The sequence below is a fragment of the Chelonia mydas genome, chromosome 8 (genome assembly GCF_015237465.2).
Source record: "Chelonia mydas isolate rCheMyd1 chromosome 8, rCheMyd1.pri.v2, whole genome shotgun sequence".
NCBI lineage: Eukaryota > Metazoa > Chordata > Testudines > Cheloniidae > Chelonia > Chelonia mydas.
The window spans coordinates 12,553,883-12,573,033 of NC_057854.1; the positions used below are offsets into that span (position 1 = coordinate 12,553,883).

Genomic DNA, 19,151 nt, shown 5'->3' on the forward strand with positions numbered 1-19,151 from the left:
TAGCTTCCTGCTACCTATATACTTGAGGAGGAGTATCAGGCCCTTAATTATTTGTAACCCCTAATGCAGTATTTTAAAAACACCTGTGTTAGCTAATAATGGTATTTTCTTATTACTAGATGAAGTAGATTCTAAACTAAAGCTGCTTTGTGTGCTTTATTCAGAGATCCCATTGTGCTAGCTGCCATGCAAACATATAGAAAGAGATGGTCCCTCCCCCAGAGAGTTTATAATCTAAGCCCCCCATCATGTAAACACTTATTCACATACTTAATTTTAAGAATGTTTATATTTCCATTGTCCCAAGACAATGGAACTGCTCACCTGCAAGTTAGGCATGTTTGCAGGGTCAGGGTTGAATATAAAGAAACAAAAATCTTATAAAATCATTGTAATGGAAGACAGAAAGGATCTATTAAGTTAGCTAATGCTAGTTCATCCTTGTTAATGCAGAATTATTTCCTATATCAATGGGAAATAATTCCCTCTGCCCATGTGCTAAGTGTGCTCTCTTTCAAAATTGCTCCCCTGACTTCCTTCGCTTTTATTCTGTTGCTGGTCATCTCTAATTCTCTCGCGTACCTGGCCTTCAAATTGTTTATATTGTGCAAATTAAATTATTAATTCTTCAGGGGAAGGACATTATCCAACTTTGTGTTTGTAAAAGCCATGTGCACGTTTGGCCCTATATAGGTAATAGATAATAAAATAAATGATAATAATAACAATGTTAGTTTAACAAAATTAATTTACTTCACTGTTGTTAATATAGTGCATACCCTTGCTACCGAAAACTCTGTGGTGGCAGTGGGGATACAATTCAGATCTCCTGTGCCAAAAGCATAGTTCCCTACTCCTTGAAGGGGACCTTCACTACATTAGCGACTGGCAGAGTACAGCCTATGACACATAACTCAGCAGTTATGATTCCATCCAGTAGAGGGCAGTGGTATCCATCCACGCTGGCTAGTTCATGACTATATTGCACAGTGCTTTGTCCAAAGTCAGTCATAGTGTGACCATAACATATAGATTAATTTTAACTAATTAAGGGATATTTTATTTTATCCTGAGATTAAAGATACATTTTAATTATTTTCTTAGAAAAATAAAAACAAAGGTTTGTGCATTTTCTCTTTCAGGTTATATATATGTCACACTAGGTGGATTATGTGGAGGGTTTTTTTAATCAAATTAAATTCATTCTGGGTTGTGTTTTAAGTTAAATCACAACTGCATTAGTCAAAGTATGCAGTTAATATGCATGTGATTTTAGGGTTTCTCTTATCATTCCCCGGCTATGAAGATTTACTGAATCTTGGTAACCGAATCTTTCAGTAAATAGCGAATTGTTGGTATTTACCAAAAACCTCACTGTAGGAGTCAGTCATTTGAGACATGTCTGCTGATATTGTTCTCTTGCAGTACATGGTTAAATAGACCTTAACTTGTTATTGCAGTTACATCCTATTGTATTTCACTAAGGACATTTTAGTTAAAATATTACTTTCACTTTATCATATACTATTACTCATCATGCAACACTGCATTACAATGATTAATTATAAAAGGTTTCAAACTGGAATTTTTTTCTTACATGGTCTCATATATTTAAAACATCACTAGTTTTTTTTCATTCAGGAATGTGCAGAATAACACATTCTAATGTAATGGCTAATACAATTGTTTGGTTTTAAGTCAGTTATTGATTCCTAATTATTTTTCCCCTGAAAAGGGATAACATTTGATTATGGCAGAAATTTAATCAAAAGTGTCATATTTTCAGACAGTGACATTATTTTTGTTAAAATCTTGAATAGCTCTCAGATTATAAACAAGACATTTTTATAACATAGCCTCAAACAGAAAATCTTCTTACATGCAGAAATAAGGGATTTCTTCCCCTTAATAAGCCTTATGAATGTTAGGAAATGGCAATGAAGCTGAACTGTTTGTTTACTTTTATATTTGTTATGGTATTTCAAACCCCGCAAAACTTCATTTAAAAAATTCAGGCTACTAGGGCCCTGTTCCTGCAATGTCCCTGTGGAGCGTATAGCAGGATCAGAGCCTCAGTGACAAGACTGAGTGACAAGACCTATAATATAATCTACACTCCAAGCACCTCAAATCAAGGAAATGAATATTCAAAGGCATCTCTCATAAACTTTTTTTCTTTTACAGTAGCACCTAGAGGCCCCAGCTGAGTTTGAGGCCCCATTCTGTTAGGTTTTCTACAAACACATAGTGGGAGACAATCCCTGCTCCAAAAGTTTACAGTGTAAGGGACCAGAATGTGACGCATTCTGTACTCTTCTGAAGGGGAATGACTGGATATAAGGATCATGATTAGCCGCTTCTGCAAAGCCGCCACTAGTAGTGGATGTGTGGAGCACCAAGGACTGTACCTTGTACCAGGGATAAGGTTTGTGCTGGATACCCCCCCGCCTCCCAGAACCTGAGGGAAACTGGGAGCCAGACTGTGACTGAGTCACAGTTTCCCAGACTGCTTCTGACGCAGCAAAACAAAGCAATGATTGAGCCGTAAACGGAGCAGGTAAAGGCTGAGAAAAGAATTATAACATGCTTCCTCTCAATATATTAACATAACCATAGCCCCATTATTCTTACCAAGCCCAAAAAAGTTGGTATTTTATCACAACTTTAACTCTATCCTCTGGATCAGGGGTAGGCATCCTATGGCACGTGTGCCAAAGGCGGCACATGAGCTGATTTTCAGTGACACTCACACTGCCTGGGTCCCAGCCACTGGTCCGGAGGGCTCTGCGTTTTAATTTCATTTTAAATGACGCTTCTTAAACATTTTAAAAAACCTTATTTACTTTACATACAACAATAGTTTAGTTATATATTATAGACATTTAGAAAGAGACCTTCAAAAAAAGTTTAAATGTATTACTGGAGCGCAAAACCTTAAATTGGAGTGAATAAATGAAGACTGGGCACATCAGTTATGAAAGGTTGCTGACCCCTGCTCTGGCTTTTTAAACTGCATTTTTGTTATCTTATTTATGTAACCATAAATACACTGAGAGCTTGTTCAGTAGGACAGGCCACGTCATGCATGTGTAGACACTATAAGAGTTCGTAAGGTGTTCAGAATTGCCACTTCATCCATGTGTAGACACTATAAGAGTTCGTAAGGCGTTCAGAATCGCTGTTTGTTTGTTTGTTGCACATGTAGATTAGCGGGAACCGTGCCTAGAATGATCTGTCCGCAGCAAACTCGCACAAGACTGCCCCGGGCTCTGAGCCTGACCGATGTGTGAGCAAATACAAGGTTGACGCGACACGCGTTCTTTCGCCGAGGCTGCGGGAGAGCAGGGTGTCCGTGCCGACCCCGCGCGTGGGCAGGGGGGTGCGACACACACGACTGTGCTCCTGCCCACGCTCTGTATTCTGTGTCAGTGACGTGACAGGCAGCTGCGTCGCTGTCGCTCCCGCCGCCCCCCCCCCCCGAAAGCCCAGACCCCCCCCATTATTGTGCCAATCACCGGCAGCCACCCGCCCCTCTCTCCCCGCATTGAATCCCACCCCCACCTCGGTTCCAGAGCCCCGGCCCCTGCTCTCCCCAGTCCCCATTAACACCCCCAGCAGCCCAGGACCCCGCGGCTTGACGCCACTTCCGGGTGGAACGCGGTGAGGTCACGGAAGCACCGCGGCCCGATCCTGCTAGCGCTGTTGCTGTAGCTGGTGGTTGCTATGGTAACAGGGCCCGTGAGGGAGAGGCGTGCCGAGCCGGGATAGAAGGGCCCAGCATGGAAAGCGGGCTCGAGCAGGTCAGGTTAGCTCAGGGCGGGTGGGGCTTGGAGCTGCCCGGGCCAGGGGGAGAGCCGAGGGGCTGGCCGGGGAAGCGGGTGCGGCAGGTAGCTAGGCTGGGGAGCTAGGGGGGGTTGAACTGGATGGGCAGCTGGGGCTGGGGGAAGGGGCTGGTAGCTAGGCTGGGCGTTACGGGGGTTGGACTGGATGGGTAGCTAGGGCTGGGGGAAGACTGTGCTGGGTTGGGGTTGGTGGCTGGTCCGGGCAGCAGGGCATGTTGCCGTGGCTTGGGAGCTGGCCGGAGGCTTGGGGGATTGTTGCTCTAGAGCATCAGGAGCAAGGGCTCAAGTGATTGAGTTTTTCCATGGCCTCTCTGGGATTCAGGGGGCAGCTGTCATCCAGTCAGGGCCCTCCGCAGCTGTGTAATAAATCTGGCAAGGTGTGGAATGTAACTATCCTCTCTCCATTTATAGCCCTAGTAATTGGGAAGCAGGGAGGGTTTGGGCTCTTCCCTGAGGAATCATGTGCCCCCATGTGGGGGAAGTGCAGCTACTGCACTAAGAAGTTCAATATACATTCCTAGACAGTTAGATCAGGGTTTCAGGGAGGATTTGGTACTCTTTTTCAGGCATTGTGGCTGTGTGGGCAATTCCTGGGAAGAGTTTCAGGTGACCCATGTGAAAGATTCTGGGCAGAGTCCCATAGGGTAGCTAAGGTTTGTCTGAATGCTCAAGAAGCACCTGCCGCCCATAAAATGACATAGGTTATTTCTTAAACATTTCCAGATCACAGAGTTTGAGCAAGTGACTCATAGTGTTATTCTGGCTTGCTTTCACCACACCCCAATAAATGTAGTGATTTTGCTCTCACAGACTAGTCAGTGAAGGAGTTGTGTTTTTCTCATTCTTATGCCCCTTCCTCATTTGTAGGTAGAGCAAATTTTGTGTATTCATGTAATCAGTGGTACAAACTATGTAGAGGTCAAATTATTCTTGCCTTGGTTAAACCTCTATTTCTTGTAATAGTTGTTCAAAAAGTTAATCCTATCTTATGCACCTATACTATATGAAAAGAGGATGAACTTTTTATTAACTAAATCTGGTGAATAAATTTATCATGAAGTATGGCTAAATTAAAAACTTGTGGAGATATTCAGGAATTCCAAACAGAGATTATAAGGGAGGCCCTGCTCTCTGACCAAAGGAGTTTCCAGTGGACTGATTTTGATTAACACTCTTTGGATTAAAAAGAAAAGGGGGACTTGTGGCACCTTAGAGACGAACAAATTTATTTGAGCATAAGCTTTCATGAGTTACAGCTCAGTTCATCGGATGCATTCAGTGGAAAATACAGTGGGGAAATTTATATACACAGAGAACATGAAACAGTGGGTGTTACCATACACACTGTAATGAGAGTGATCAGGTAAGGTGAGCTATTACCAGCAGGAAAGTGGGGGGAGGAAACCCTTTGTAGTGATAATCAAGGTGGGCCATTTCCAGCAGTGACAAGAATGTCTGACAGGTTTCAGAGTAGCAGCTGTGTTAGTCTGTATTCGCAAAAAAGAAAAGGAGTACTTGTGGCACCTTAGAGACTAACAAGTTTATTTGAGCATAAGCTTTCGTGAGCTACAGCTCACTTCATCGGATGAACGGGGGGGGGGGGGGGGGGGAATAGTTTTACTTTGTGTAATGACCCATCCACTCCCAGTCTCTATTCAAGCCTAAGTTGAAGAATTGCCACTTTTCAACAAAAAAACTTCAAAAACAGAATCCAACGAGAGACTGCTGAATTGGAATTAATTTGCAAACTGGATACAATTAATTTAGGCTTGAATAAAGACTGGGAGTGGATGAGTCATTACACAAAGTAAAACTATTTCCCCATGTTTATTCCCTCCCCCCACGCTGTTCCTCAGACGTTCTTGTTAACTGCTGGAAATGGCCCACCTTGATTATCACTGCAAAAGTCCGTCCCCCCCCCCGCCCTGCTGGTAATAGCTCACCTTACCTGATCACTCTCCTTACAGTGTGTACGGTAACACCCATTGTTTCATGTTCTCTGTGTATATAAATCTCCCCACTATATTTTCCACTGCATGCATCCAATGAAGTGAGCTGTAGCTCACGAAAGCTTATGCTCAAATAAATTTGTTAGTCTCTAAGGTGCCACAAGTACTCCTTTTCTTTTTGCGGATACAGACTAACATAGCTGCTACTCTGAAACCGCTCTTTGGACTATGATTTTGATTTCACTATTGGAATGAACTTTCTGAACTAAGTTAAATTTGACTTTATATAGGTTGTTCAAAAGTCTTCTTGTTGATCATTTTTTGTCTTACCTTTACATTTTTTAGAATTGTATAATGATTTGAATATTATCGCACTAACTTTGCTTCTTATATTGTTCATGGTTTCATTGTTTGTTCCTTTCCTTTTAATGAGAGTTAAATACAAAAATTGTTTTAAATGTACTGCTATTTAGGGAGTTTCTGGATATTTTCTATAAGACCAATCCTGCAGATGACCACTTGGTTGAACTGGGAATGCACATTTGAGAAAGGGCCTGATCCTGCCATCCAGTCAGACTATTTTTGTTGTTACTGGGATAAATTTCACACACAGAAGCAAATATTTTAAATGTACAATGGAGTTATTGCTGTCTGTAGGAGTAATTCACCTTGCTAATGTTGTCTGCAAATTGTTCTTTTAGTTTTCTTAAACATATAGTGTATGCCGCAAAATAATTTTTAACATTTTCTCTTTCTATGAAGAAATAAAAATCAGACTGGAAGATGGAGATGTACGAAACCCTTGGCAAAGTGGGAGAGGGGAGTTATGGAACAGTAGTGAAGTGCAAACACAAGGAAACAGGACAGATAGTAGCCATTAAGATATTCTATGAGAAACCAGAAAAATCTGTCAACAAAATTGCTATGAGAGAAATAAAGTTTCTAAAGGTTTGCTTCTTTTGCTTTAATCATTTTGTAAATCACAAGGGTAAGTGCTTGGAAATAAAATTTGCATCATTATTGGCGTATACCTATCACTCATTGGGTATGAAACACATAAAATATACCAAGAAAAACCATGTTGTTTGACTTGTTTTATTGCCAAGCCTTTTAAAAAAAAAGTGAAGATAAAAAGTAAAGTGAAGATAAAACTTGTGGCTATGATTTTAAAGGAAACTTGATAAGTGAAACCGTCAATATTTAACATATTAACCTCATCCACCTTGTCTCTCTAATATTTAAAACAGTAGAGTGCACGGATGTGAATTTCGATGGGCTTTTAATTTGGCACAATTTTGCAAACCATTAATCCGATGTGTAATCCTATGGACTTTTGCACTGGCACAAAAGTCTGCTGATGTCATCTTTTGATGCAGTTGACATGGATAAATTTATAATTTCTTTACCCCTTGTCCCCAGAAAATTGTGTCTCAATCTATTGCTATACATGGCAGTTTAGCTGAAGGTTCTGAACTGTAAGAGAAATATAAAACAGATTAACCTCTTTCTACCAATCTACATACATATTTGACTTACAAAATTAAAACATTCCCCATTTTTAATATTGGGTTGGGAGTCACAGAGTCCCATGCTTAAGTCAATCAGCGATTTACCATTTGACTTCAGGTAACTCATGTGCATTCTCTTTGGGACTAGATCCTCAGCTGCATCAGGAAACTGGGTAGGAAGAGCAAAAGTGGCGTTTGTGATTTTCCAATCTAAACTCCAGGTTTGGAGCTTTGAGTGGTTGGTGCCTAGATCCAGCAGACCCAGGGAGGCCATTCTGGGAGCTGCACATCACCAGAATACAGCACTACCCAGGTCACACCACTTTCCCCAAGCCCTTTCTCCAGTACATTTCCTACAGCCTACACACCATCACCACAGGGGTGTGATGTAGTCATTATCCCAGTTCTGTGCCACTTAGGAACAGAGGAGGAATCTGTGGCTATTCCCTCCCAGAAATTCCCCAGCATGATTTTGTGGCAGTGAAGGTGTTTTCTACTCCCCTCCCTACCCCCGAAACCAGTGTATTCATGGGAGGCCAAAGCAGTGCATGTGGAGGATCCTGCAAGAAAGTTAATGCAAGCATAATGTATTATGTTTTCTTGTTAAACACGTTAGAGATGGTTTGGGGCAGATTCCTGTTTGACCTGGCTTGCCCTTTTCTCTCTCAGCCAACCTAGCGTTTGCAAATTCAAAGCCTGAGATTTAAATTTATTTTTTATAGTTGAATGACTGGGTCATAAAGTCTGACTCTCAGTACCAGCCCCACTCATTGCCCTAACAGGACGTTTATTTTTTAATTTGATCCTTATCAATTTTTAATTAAGACTTGGCAAAAGTACAAAAAACCAGATTCTATGGTAAGGGCCTGATTCTCCAACTTGTATAGAAATCAAGGGGAATAAAGGCTCTAGTTCTAAATCTAGACTAATTTCCATCTGCCTTAGTAGTATTAATCTGAATGGATGCCTCTATAACTGAGAATGTAACCCAAAATTATTCAAGATGGTTATAATTAAAAAATTTAGACACATCATCTTTGTAGTCCATTAATAAACAACTTAATAAAACTTTAAAAATACTAAAACTAGAATATAAATAAAAATAAAATATGGAGCTTAATGTGAAATGGTGCACATTTTTAAAAATACCAGTTTGACATGAGGCTTTGCATCTTTAATTGATCAATGCAAATAAAGTGCATGTGCAGGAGTTTTTCTTACCTTCTCTCAGTCAACCATTTCAGTTATGTTATTCCTGGCTTACACCGCTGTACCTGACAGCAGTTTTTGGTTCACCGTTAGTGAGCTCTGACAAAGGGGGGAAAAGTTCTAGCTTTTGTACCACAGCAGAAGCTGATTTTCTGGGGACTTGAAAGTCTGTACAGCATGGATTTTTTTTCTTCTTAATTAGGTCCAGTGGTGTCAACAAAGTTTTAGCAACTTTGAGTATATTAGCAAAAACAACGAGGAGTCCTTGTGGTACCTTAGAGACTAACAAATTTATTTGGGCATAAGCTTTCGTGGGCTAAAACCCACTTCATCAGATGCATGGAGTGAAAAATACAGTAAGCAGTATAAATATTACAGCACATGAAAAGATGGGAGTTCCTTACCAAGTGGGGGTTCAGATTCAGCTTCATTTTGGCAAAATAGCTGAAATAGCAATAGTTTAAATATTGGGGGAAGGTTAGAGTAGAGGGAATAAGAATTTCTGAATATTTACAAAATGATGTAAATCTTTCATGTCTACCCTTGCAAATATGTCTCTTGGTCAAGGAGAAAAACTATCCTAATAGAAATAAATACTGAAAAGCTACAGTAGAATGTTTTATTTCCTCTCACCGACAGCAATTTCGTCATGAAAACCTGGTCAACCTGATAGAAGTATTTAGACAGAAAAAAAAAATTCATTTGGTGTTTGAATTTATTGATCATACAGTTTTAGATGAGCTACAACATTACTGTCAAGGACTGGATAATAAAAGACTTAGAAGATACCTCTTTCAGATCCTTCGAGCAATTGAGTATCTCCACAGCAACAATGTAAGTACTTCGTAGAAGCTACAAAATAAGGCTAAAACAAAGTGGTGTTATATTTTCTGATTGATTTTACATAGTGTTTTGTCTCCCAGAGTTTGAAAATGTTAATTCCATATTAAAAAATTCTAGTTTCATAATAATAGCCTAAATGCTGCCAACTGAATTTTGATTTTTAGAACTGAAACACTTGTGCAGTAAAAGATGAAATACTTTAAAGGGTTAGCCATTAAAGGGTTAGGTACTGTAATTCTCAGGGGTGAGCTGTGTCCACACTGTTTGGATCCAGATCTAAACTTTGGTTCTGAGATGTTTGGAGTTTGGGTTATGGTTCTTGTCCATTTCTGATTATTATTGCTTTCTTATTAACCTACTACACCACTGTATCCTCCCGTTTCAGATTTTCAGGGCAGTTTGCTTACAGCACATTGCTCTCCACTCCGAGCTCTCTCAGTCTTTTTGCAGTTTCTTCCCTGGTCTCCAGGGTGCCTGTTTTTTTTATTTGTTCATTTCTTTATTTTGAGGGGTGGGTTGGGGTGCATTGTTACTTCTCTTTTTCTCTCCACCGCATACACATTAGGCTGTTGCCGTGTGTAGCAGTAGCAGCCTATGGTTGTCACCCTCTGCAGACAATTTTGAGAATTTAGGACACCGTACTGCTTATTGTGATCCTAACGTGGCAAAATGTATGTGTTTGTTTCAGTCCATGCTCTTTGAGAGTAATCTTTTTTGCAGAATCCTTTTTATTTATTAAGGTAAATTAGACTTTCCTTCTTTTGTCCAGGTCATACATCGTGATATCAAACCTGAGAATATCTTAGTATCCCAGATGGGAATTACTAAACTATGTGATTTTGGTTTTGCTCGGACATTAGCTGCCCCTGGTGATATTTATACAGATTATGTGGCCACACGATGGTACAGGGCTCCAGAACTGGTATTAAAAGACACCACATATGGGAAGTATGTATTTTTATTTACATACCTTATTATTAAGCTGGCATGGAGCAGCATTGTTAGAACTTATACTTTTTAGAGCAATATAATACTGTTAACAAAAAGCCAGAAATTAATTTGCTTGTAGGTGAAACGATTTTCCTGTAAAAATCATGTTAAACCAACAAAAGGATTTAAAATCACTTTGACAAATCAAATCTCTAGTGCCTAGACATAGTAGGGGAACTTTAGATGTGTTCTGTCACATATTTTAAAGAGTGACTCTTGCTTTGCTAGAGGAGAGTAAAATAATAACAAAATTAATTCCCAATACCCAACAAAAGGTCCACATATATCGGGTCACATATATGCATTTAAGGCTTGATCTTGAACCGATTGACGTCGATGGCAAAGCTTTTACTGACTTCAGTGGCACATAGTCTACCATTAAATAGAATACTCTAATTTTATAGACCATACAGATTTTCAATATTTGTTATATAGTTCCTAGACAGATGGTAATCCTTTAAGTGTTATAACACCAAGAACATCATAATCTTTAATCAGAGTAGAGCTATTGTCTGAGTCTCAAAAAGAGGATTAAGAGAAATGTCATGAAACAAGAAATAAAAATATTTGGCAGTTTCATATGAGCATGCTAATTAAAGTTCTGCTGTTAAGTATGACTTTTGGAGAATAATATGCCAGATTCACTCATAATACATGCTAATGCTACTACGCGAGTTTAAGGACTGTCTTAGTAGATACTGTAGTTGTTTTGTAGCTATATTAATTATAGATCTTCATATACAGTTACACAAACTAAAGGAATTTCACAGCTAAGTGCTGCAATATTATTTCGTAATTGTGAAGATATTTTAAAGTGTGATTAATTCTGTGTTATCCTTTTATATTGTCAAATATTCTGTTATTTTAGAGATATTTTAATTCTTTTAAAATTTTTCTTTTTAAAATATCAGCTCTCTTTAAATATGTTTTATCTTAGCATCAGTCTCTGTATTGTTGAGCACTTTGTTCATTTCCTGATCTTAGACCTGTGGACATCTGGGCTTTAGGTTGTATGATCATTGAGATGGCCACTGGAAATCCTTATCTACCCAGTAGCTCTGACCTAGACCTACTCCATAAAATTGTGACAAAAGTAGGTGAGTATTGCTGATGTGTAATGCAGACAATATTTAAGAAAAACATTGACATGTTATATCAATTTGATCGTTGCGCTATATAATCATAGAAATGTAGAGTGGAAGGGAACTTGAGAAGTCATCAACTCCACCCCCCTGCACTGAGACAGGAACAAGTAAACCTCCTTGACCATCCCTGACAGGTGTTTTTACAGCCTGTTCTTAAAAGCTCCAATGATGGGGATTCCACAGCCTCCCTTGAAATCCTATTCCGGAGCTTAACTACCCTTATAATTAGAAAGTTTTCCCTAATATCTAACCCAAATCTCCCTTGCTGCAGATTAAGCACATTACTTCTTGTCTTACTTTCAGTGGACATGGATTACAATTGGTTCCTGGCTTCTTTATAACAGCCTTTAATATATTTGAAGACTGTTTTCAGGTCCCTCCTCAGTATTCTTTTCTCAAGATTAAACATGCCCACTTTTTTAAAACCCATCCTCACAAGTCAGGTTTTCTAACCCTTTTATATATATATTTTTTTTTTTTGCTCTCTTCTGGACTTTCTTAAAGTGTGGTACCCAGAAATGGACACTGTACTCCAGCTGAGGCCTCACCAGTAGAACAGGACAGTTACCACCGTGGAATGATATTAGCCTTTTTAGCAACTACATCACACTCGTGATTCATATTGAAATTGTGATCCACTGTAACTCCCAGATCCTTTTCGGCAGTACTACCACCTAGCCAGTTATTCCCCATTTTGTAGTTTTGTATTTGATTTTTCCTACTTAAATGAGATACTTCGCACTTATCTTTATTGAATTTCATCTTGTTGAATTCAGACCAATTCTCTAATTTTTCAAGGTTGTTTTGAATTCTAATCCTGTCCTCCAAAGTGCTTGCAACCCCTCCCAATTTATCCAAGTCATTAATGAAAATACTGAATAATACTGGACCCAGGACTGACCCCTGCAGGACCCCACTAGATACACCCACCCAGTTGGAAAGCAAACCATTCATAACTACTGTTTGAGTATAGTCTTTTTTTCTTTTGCACTGAGCTTCAGACTTGCAGCAACGTAAGTCCTGTTTATTTTATCCTCCTAACAATATGGAACTGTAGGAAGGAGAATTCTAATTGTAAAGATGAGTGAAGGTCATTTAATTGTCAATATCCTTATTCATGCTGCTGTAATAGTTTGTGGTGATGACATGAAAGATGCAAAGATGGGGGTAAAGCCTCATCATCTGCAGGGTTATACATGTATAAACTACTTTGTGCATCAAACTGCAAATATAATCTATAGTGCAGAACAAGTCTTTACCGGAGGGATCTGCTTTTTATGTAACTTTCCTCTTTGGGAGGGGAAGTAAAGAGGGCAATATAGCAATCTAACATTGTTGCTGAATAGTTTTCAGCTTTACTTTGAAGCCTAAAGGCATTTCTGTTGAGAGATTTTTAATTAATCTTAGCTATCCTCATGAATAGTAGAATAAGAGTACTGTATATATACTTAATTATATGTATTTAAAATACACTTATTTATTGGCTGCTCACAGTGAATTTTGAAAACTATATTTTCTTTCAGGGAATTTGACACCTCATCTTCAGAGTATTTTTATAAGGAGTCCAGTTTTTTCAGGGGTTGTTCTTCCGGAAGTCCAGCATCCTAAAAATGCAAGGAAAAAGTATCCCAAGCTCTGTGCATTACTGGCAGATATTGTTCATGTATGTTAGAAGAGGTCTGAGTATCACGCTTGCTGATGATTATTATTTGTAGCTGTGCCTAATGTATAATATCATGTTGTGACCAGGGTCTCAGCGGGGGCCAGCTGAGGTTACCTAATTAGGGTGAACTGCAAAGAATGGGGCAGACAAACCCCAAAGCTGGTGGATAATTCAATACTTAGATTTACTAAGCCAACACTAAATTGCTTGTTATACCTTACTGGTTACTCAGAAGTCCAAACAACACAGTTCCCTTGAAGTAACCCAGCCTCAGGCCTCCATCCAGACACCCAAGTCAAATATGACGAAGATTTCTAAAATCTTATTTTGTCATATAAAAGAAAAGGTTCTGCCAATCCCAAAGGATTGGACACATTACCTCCCAGGTTTCAGAGTAGCAGCCGTGTTAGTCTGTATCCACAAAAAGAACAGAAGTACTTCTGGCATCTTAGAGACTAACAAATTTATTTGAGCATAAGCTTTCATGGGCTACAGCCCACTTCATCGGGTTACTGAATATTCCACATCTTACCCAAATACACGCTTATATCCAATTCTTATTAACTAAACTAAAATTTACTAAAAAAGAAAAGAGAGAGTGTGGTTAAAAGATCAGTATTCATAAAGATGTGAGTTCAGTTCTTGAGGTTCAGATACATGGCAGAGATGGTGAGCTTTGTAGTTGCAAAGAATTCTTTCAGAAATATTTCATAGGTTATAGTCCCATGTTTATATTTCAGGGCGGTCCTGTCAGAACTGGGATCTCAATCCTGGTGGCTTAGGCATCCCCTGCATGAAACCTCAAGCAGATCTGAGATAAACAGGATCAGGACCCCACGGACTTCTATACAGTTTTCTAGCCTCCACTTGACCATACAGTCCTGGGTAAACAATAGGCTTTTGATGTAACCTTCTGCTTTCTAAACACCACCAGTAATTAGTTACACACATTAATATACAACAATTTATTAATTAGTGACAGGTTTCAGAGTGGTAGCCTTGTTAGTCTGTATCAGCAAAAATAATGAGGGGTCTTGTGGCACCTTAGAGACTAACAAATTCATTTGGGCATAAGCTTTCTTAGGTTGGAACCCACTTCATCAGATGCATGGAATGAAAATACAGGAGCAGGTATAAATACATGAAAGGATGGAGGTTGCTTTACCAAGTGTGAGGTCAGTCTAAAGAGATAAATCAATTAACAGCAGGATACCAAGGGAGGAAAAATAGTTTTTGAAGTGGTAAGAGAGTGGCCCATTACAGACAGTTGACAAGAAGGTGTGAGTAACAGTACGGAGAAATTAATTAAGTTTAGGTTTTGTAATGACCCAACCACTCGCAGTCTCTATTCAGGCCTAATCTGATGGTATCCAGTTTGCAAATTAATTCCAGTTCTGCAGCTTCACGTTGGAGTCTGTTTTTGAAGTTTTTTTGTTGAAGAATTGCCACTTTTAGGTCTGTTATTGAGTGACCAGAGAGATTGAAGTGTTCTCCTACTGGTTTTTGAATCTTATGATTCCTGATGTCAGATTTATGTCCATTTATTCTTCCACGTAGAGACTGTCCAGTTTGGCCAACGTACGTGGCAGAGGGGCATTGCTGGCACATGATGGCATATATCACGTTGGTAGATGTACAAGTGAATGAGCCCTTGATGGTGTGGTTGATGTGGTTAGGTCCTATGATGGTGTCCCTTGAATAGATATGTGGACAGAATTGGCACTGGGGTTTGTAGCAGGATTTGGTTCCTGGGTTGGTGTTTTTGTTGTGTGGTGTGTAGTTGCTTGTGAGTATTTGCTTCAGATTGGGGGGCTGTCTTTAAGTGAGGACTGGCCTGTCTCCCAAGGTCTGTGACAGTGAGGGATCGTCCTTCAGGATAGGTTGTAGATCCTTGATGATGCTCTGGAGAGGTTTTAGTTGGGGGCTGTAGGTGACGGCTAGTGGCATTCTGTTACTTTCTTTGTTGGGCCTATCTTGTAGTAGGTGACTTCTTGGTACCCTTCTGGCTCTGTCAGTCTGTTTCTTCACTTCACCAGGTGGGTATTGCAGTTTTAAAAATGCTTGATAGAGATTCTGTAGGTGTTTGTCTCTGTCTGAGGGATCGGAACAAATGCGGTTGTATCTTAGAGCTTGGCTGTAGACAATGGATCATGTGGTGTGGTCTGGAGGAAAGCTGGAGGCATATAGGTAGGAATAGCGGTCAGTAGGTTTCCGGTATAGGATGGTGTTTATGTGACCATCGCTTATTAGCACTGTAGTGTCTAGGAAGTGGATCTCTTGTGTGGACTGGTCCAGGCTGAGGTTGATGGTAGGGTGGAAATCGTTGAAATCTTGGTGGAATTCCTTAAGGGCCTCCTTCCCAAGGGGCCAGATGATGAAGATGTCATCAATGTAGCGCAAGTAGAGTAGGGGTGTAAGAGGATGAGAGCTGAGGAAGCGTTTTTCTAAGTCAGCCATAAAAATGTTGGCATACTGAGGGGCCATGCGGGTACCCATAGAAGTCCCGCTGACTTGAAGGTATAAATTGTCCCCAGATGTGAAATAGTTGTGGGTGAGGACAAAGTCACAAAGTTCAGCCACCAGGTTTGCCATGATGGTATCGGGGATGCTATTCCTGATGGCTTGTACAAAGTCCATCTTTGTGTGGAATGTTGGTGTAGAGGGCTTCTACATCCATAGTGGTTAGGATGGTGTTTTCCGGAAGATTAGATTGACAGAGCCAGAAGGGTACCGAGAAGTCACCTACTACAAGACAGGCCCAACAAAGAAAGTTAGACTGACCTCACACTTGGTAAAGCAACTCCCATCCTTTCATGTATTTATATCTGCTCCTGTATTTTCACTCCATGCATCTGATGAAGTGGGTTCTAATCCACGAAAGCTTATGCCAAAAAAAATTTGTTAGTCTCTAAGGTGCCACAATGACTCCTCGTTATTTTTATTCATTAGGTAGTCTATCACAAACTTCAAAGAGACATATAGACAATGACGTTACTTCACCCAAGATTAATCTAAATGTTAATATTCCCTTTTGATCTTTGAATTAGGAGCTATAGTGACAGACAGGAACTGTCTGTTTACATGGGTAGCATCTAAGGTACACACAGTTGGTGTCACTTGTAACTTCTAACAATATAGGTTTGCATTTCAAAGTTTTACCCTGCCTTGCCATAGAATGGCTCTAATTACCATTTCTGACATGTCTTTAAAGGTCAGCTTTGGGTTAGTTAGTCTGCAAGCTGTTTAACCCTTTCTGGCCATGAGTTATATTTTGTATAAGATTTGTTGCTATTATATAACAGTGGTAACAATAGTGATTTGCATAGTTATATTTTAATTAGACGATGTCAAACATGTACAAGCCAAAGTTTCCTCCAGCAAACCCTTAATGACCCAATCCATCCATGTTGGTCTGTTTACAGCTGGCATTGAAAGTCAATGGACTTATGCTCCTAAGTCACTTAGGTGATTTTTGAAAACTCTACCCAATGCTATACATATATGTACTGTTTAATTACTGTATTCGCTACTGTACAATTACAGAGAGTAATAGTGGGGAAAAAATGAATGCATTTTGTTGGAATACAGCAGTTCTTTCTTTGGCATTAGAAAATACTGCTGGTTTCAAGAAAATGAAGAATCTCATTCATTCAGTGAAAGGACCATAAGCCAAGTTTTCTTTAAGTGGATGAATTATAGCACTCAGAAAATGAATGATTACACAGACTAAAGTGGGTATAGTGTTGCAGGAGTATTCCATTCTTCTCTGCCTAGCTCTGTTGCATTGTACACATCCCTCACAATTCCAGTAGGAAATCTACTGTGAGAAGAAATTGCCAGTAGTGCTAACTGTGGTGGTTTTGTGATACTGATATATTTTCAGAAGGGTATAGGTTATGACCATCAAGCTCATTTCATTTGTGATCAAAGGCAGCATTGAACACAAGCCTCAGGGGAGGGAGTATAGTTTATATATTGCATCACTTCCGCTCATCAAAGCTTTTTTTTTTTTAAAGTTTAATCCACAAAACTTGAGAGAGCAAACGTGAATTTTTAGTGGATTTCTTTTAGCTCTCTGTGTGTCTTTACAGAGGCAGTATATAGGAATATTGTTGAACAGACCCATCTCAGAACTACTCATCCTGATCATCTAGTTAGTCGGGGATGCAGGACATTCTCCATTAGTTAGGACCCATTTTCTAAGTTGGTCACTCCAGAAAATGGAGTTACAGATGTGAGACATAGAAAGGCTGTGGTAATAGAAATATTCACAGCAGGATCTCTGGCTGGGTGCAAAGGTGTTAAATCTCCCAAGACATCTAGAGACAACATCTAGTAAGTGGTGAGGATTGTGGTCATGGTAGAGACATTTAGATTACTAGGGGAAAGATCTAGATTGATGGCCTTATGGTAGCTTTTTCTGAAATGCTTCCCACTCCATGCTTGGGCAGCGAGACAGAAGAAGCTTCAGACTCTTAGTGCATAGATGAAAATAAGGTGTAAAGGAGAGGGATTTACATTTACTGGGCACCTAGGACCTCTGCGGAAGGAGGAACTTATATAGAAATGATGGGCTTCACCATAACCAAAGTGCTGGCAAAGGAAGCTACCACACTTTTGGTATATTATTTAAATGAGGACCTGGGAGAAAACTAACAGATGCTGAGGAGCACTCTGATTGGACAAAGACATCTGGAAGACATGGATGTAAGTCATACAAACATAACTCTGCATCCCGTAAAGGATAGGACATAAATTATAGACAGAGTAGAGGAAGGTCATGTTGAGACTAGTTAGGTAAATTCCAGAATAGCAACAAGGTGTCAGAGTAAGGAGTTAAATGAACATAGGCACACAACCAAAAATAAAAATGGAGGGGCCAGATATTTGGCCAGTTAGTCTTCTTTGATAGTGCAAAGCGTGAAAGCTGACCTAAAGAGAAAGCAGAGGAGCCACCCGGTGGGAGAGAATCCCTGGGTGGCGTAAAGTTGCCAGAACCTGCTCTATGTCACTCTCTTCTCCAGCCCTCTATTAGGGGGCAGGAGAATATGCTGGGGAAATCCTCAGCCATTAGAGCAGTCCATAGGGGACCATTCCAGCCAGTATAACTTAGAGTAGCCCTTGGGCTGTTGGCTAGCCCGAGGATCAGGAGGGCATAATGATGGCTTAGAGCCATCTTCCAACCATCTGACACTGAGCAGAGTTTGGTTACAGCTACAGATCTGTTCCTAAAAATATCTGTACCAACATAAAAAGCTTTACAGTGAAAATAATTAAACTAGATTGTGTAGCAATAGAAGAGGACCTAGACATAATAGGCATTACTGAAACATGGTGCAATGACAAAAAAAAATCAATGGAATAAAGTTATACAGGGCTTTCAACTGTACAGGTAGAACAGATTAGAGCATAGAGGCAGTGAGTAGTGTTATACCTGTACGATGCTTTAGACTCTAATGAGATATAATTTCTAACTGCAGAGGACTATACTATAGCATCTGTATGGATACAAATCTCAGGTTGTGTGAGTACAAATATATTAGTAGCCTCTGAAATGCAGTTATTTGTAAGCTGGTGTTACACTATTATCACAGGCAGTAATAAACAACATTGCTTACATTATGCAGTATGTGATTTAAAAATTCCTTCTAAAATAACCTCTAATATTTTACAGGCTTGTTTACAAATGGATCCCACTGATAGGATCTCATCTACAGATCTGCTGCAGCATGACTATTTTACTAGAGATGGATTTATTGAGAAGTAAGTATTTTGTTGGCCACTAAAACATAAAAAGCCCTAGTTTCCGATTTTTATAATTTTATATGATTTTTGTAAGAGCTACAGTAAATAGGGAAGTACATGGTATACAAATATACAAGGGTAATAATTTAGAACAAGTGTATTTTTGTGAAGCTATAGGAACATTCAGTTACTGTCTGTTTTATCCCTAAGATCTAAAAGAATTCAACATCCCTGTAGGTAATAGATCATGATGAAAG

The 19,151-nt window shown here is 39.6% G+C and overlaps 1 protein-coding gene across 5 annotated transcripts in view; it reads left to right on the top strand.

The window, feature by feature from the left end:
* The first annotated feature begins 3,649 nt into the window (after positions 1 to 3,649).
* The window catches only part of CDKL3 (cyclin dependent kinase like 3), a 35,994-nt gene continuing 20,492 nt past the window's right edge, over positions 3,650 to 19,151 (top strand). For 4 of the 5 annotated variants that reach the window (XM_043521388.1, XM_043521389.1, XM_043521390.1 and 1 more), the window contains exons 1-7: positions 3,651 to 3,805; positions 6,554 to 6,739; positions 9,148 to 9,342; positions 10,121 to 10,299; positions 11,326 to 11,438; positions 13,010 to 13,149; positions 18,824 to 18,912. In XM_043521388.1, the coding sequence (XP_043377323.1) occupies positions 6,575 to 6,739; positions 9,148 to 9,342; positions 10,121 to 10,299; positions 11,326 to 11,438; positions 13,010 to 13,149; positions 18,824 to 18,912 (881 nt within the window). In that variant the 5' untranslated portion in view covers positions 3,651 to 3,805; positions 6,554 to 6,574. Of the gene's footprint in view, positions 3,806 to 6,553; positions 6,740 to 9,147; positions 9,343 to 10,120; positions 10,300 to 11,325; positions 11,439 to 13,009; positions 13,150 to 18,823; positions 18,913 to 19,151 lie in introns of all 5 variants that reach the window. The other variant, XM_043521391.1, reaches the window with a different exon arrangement.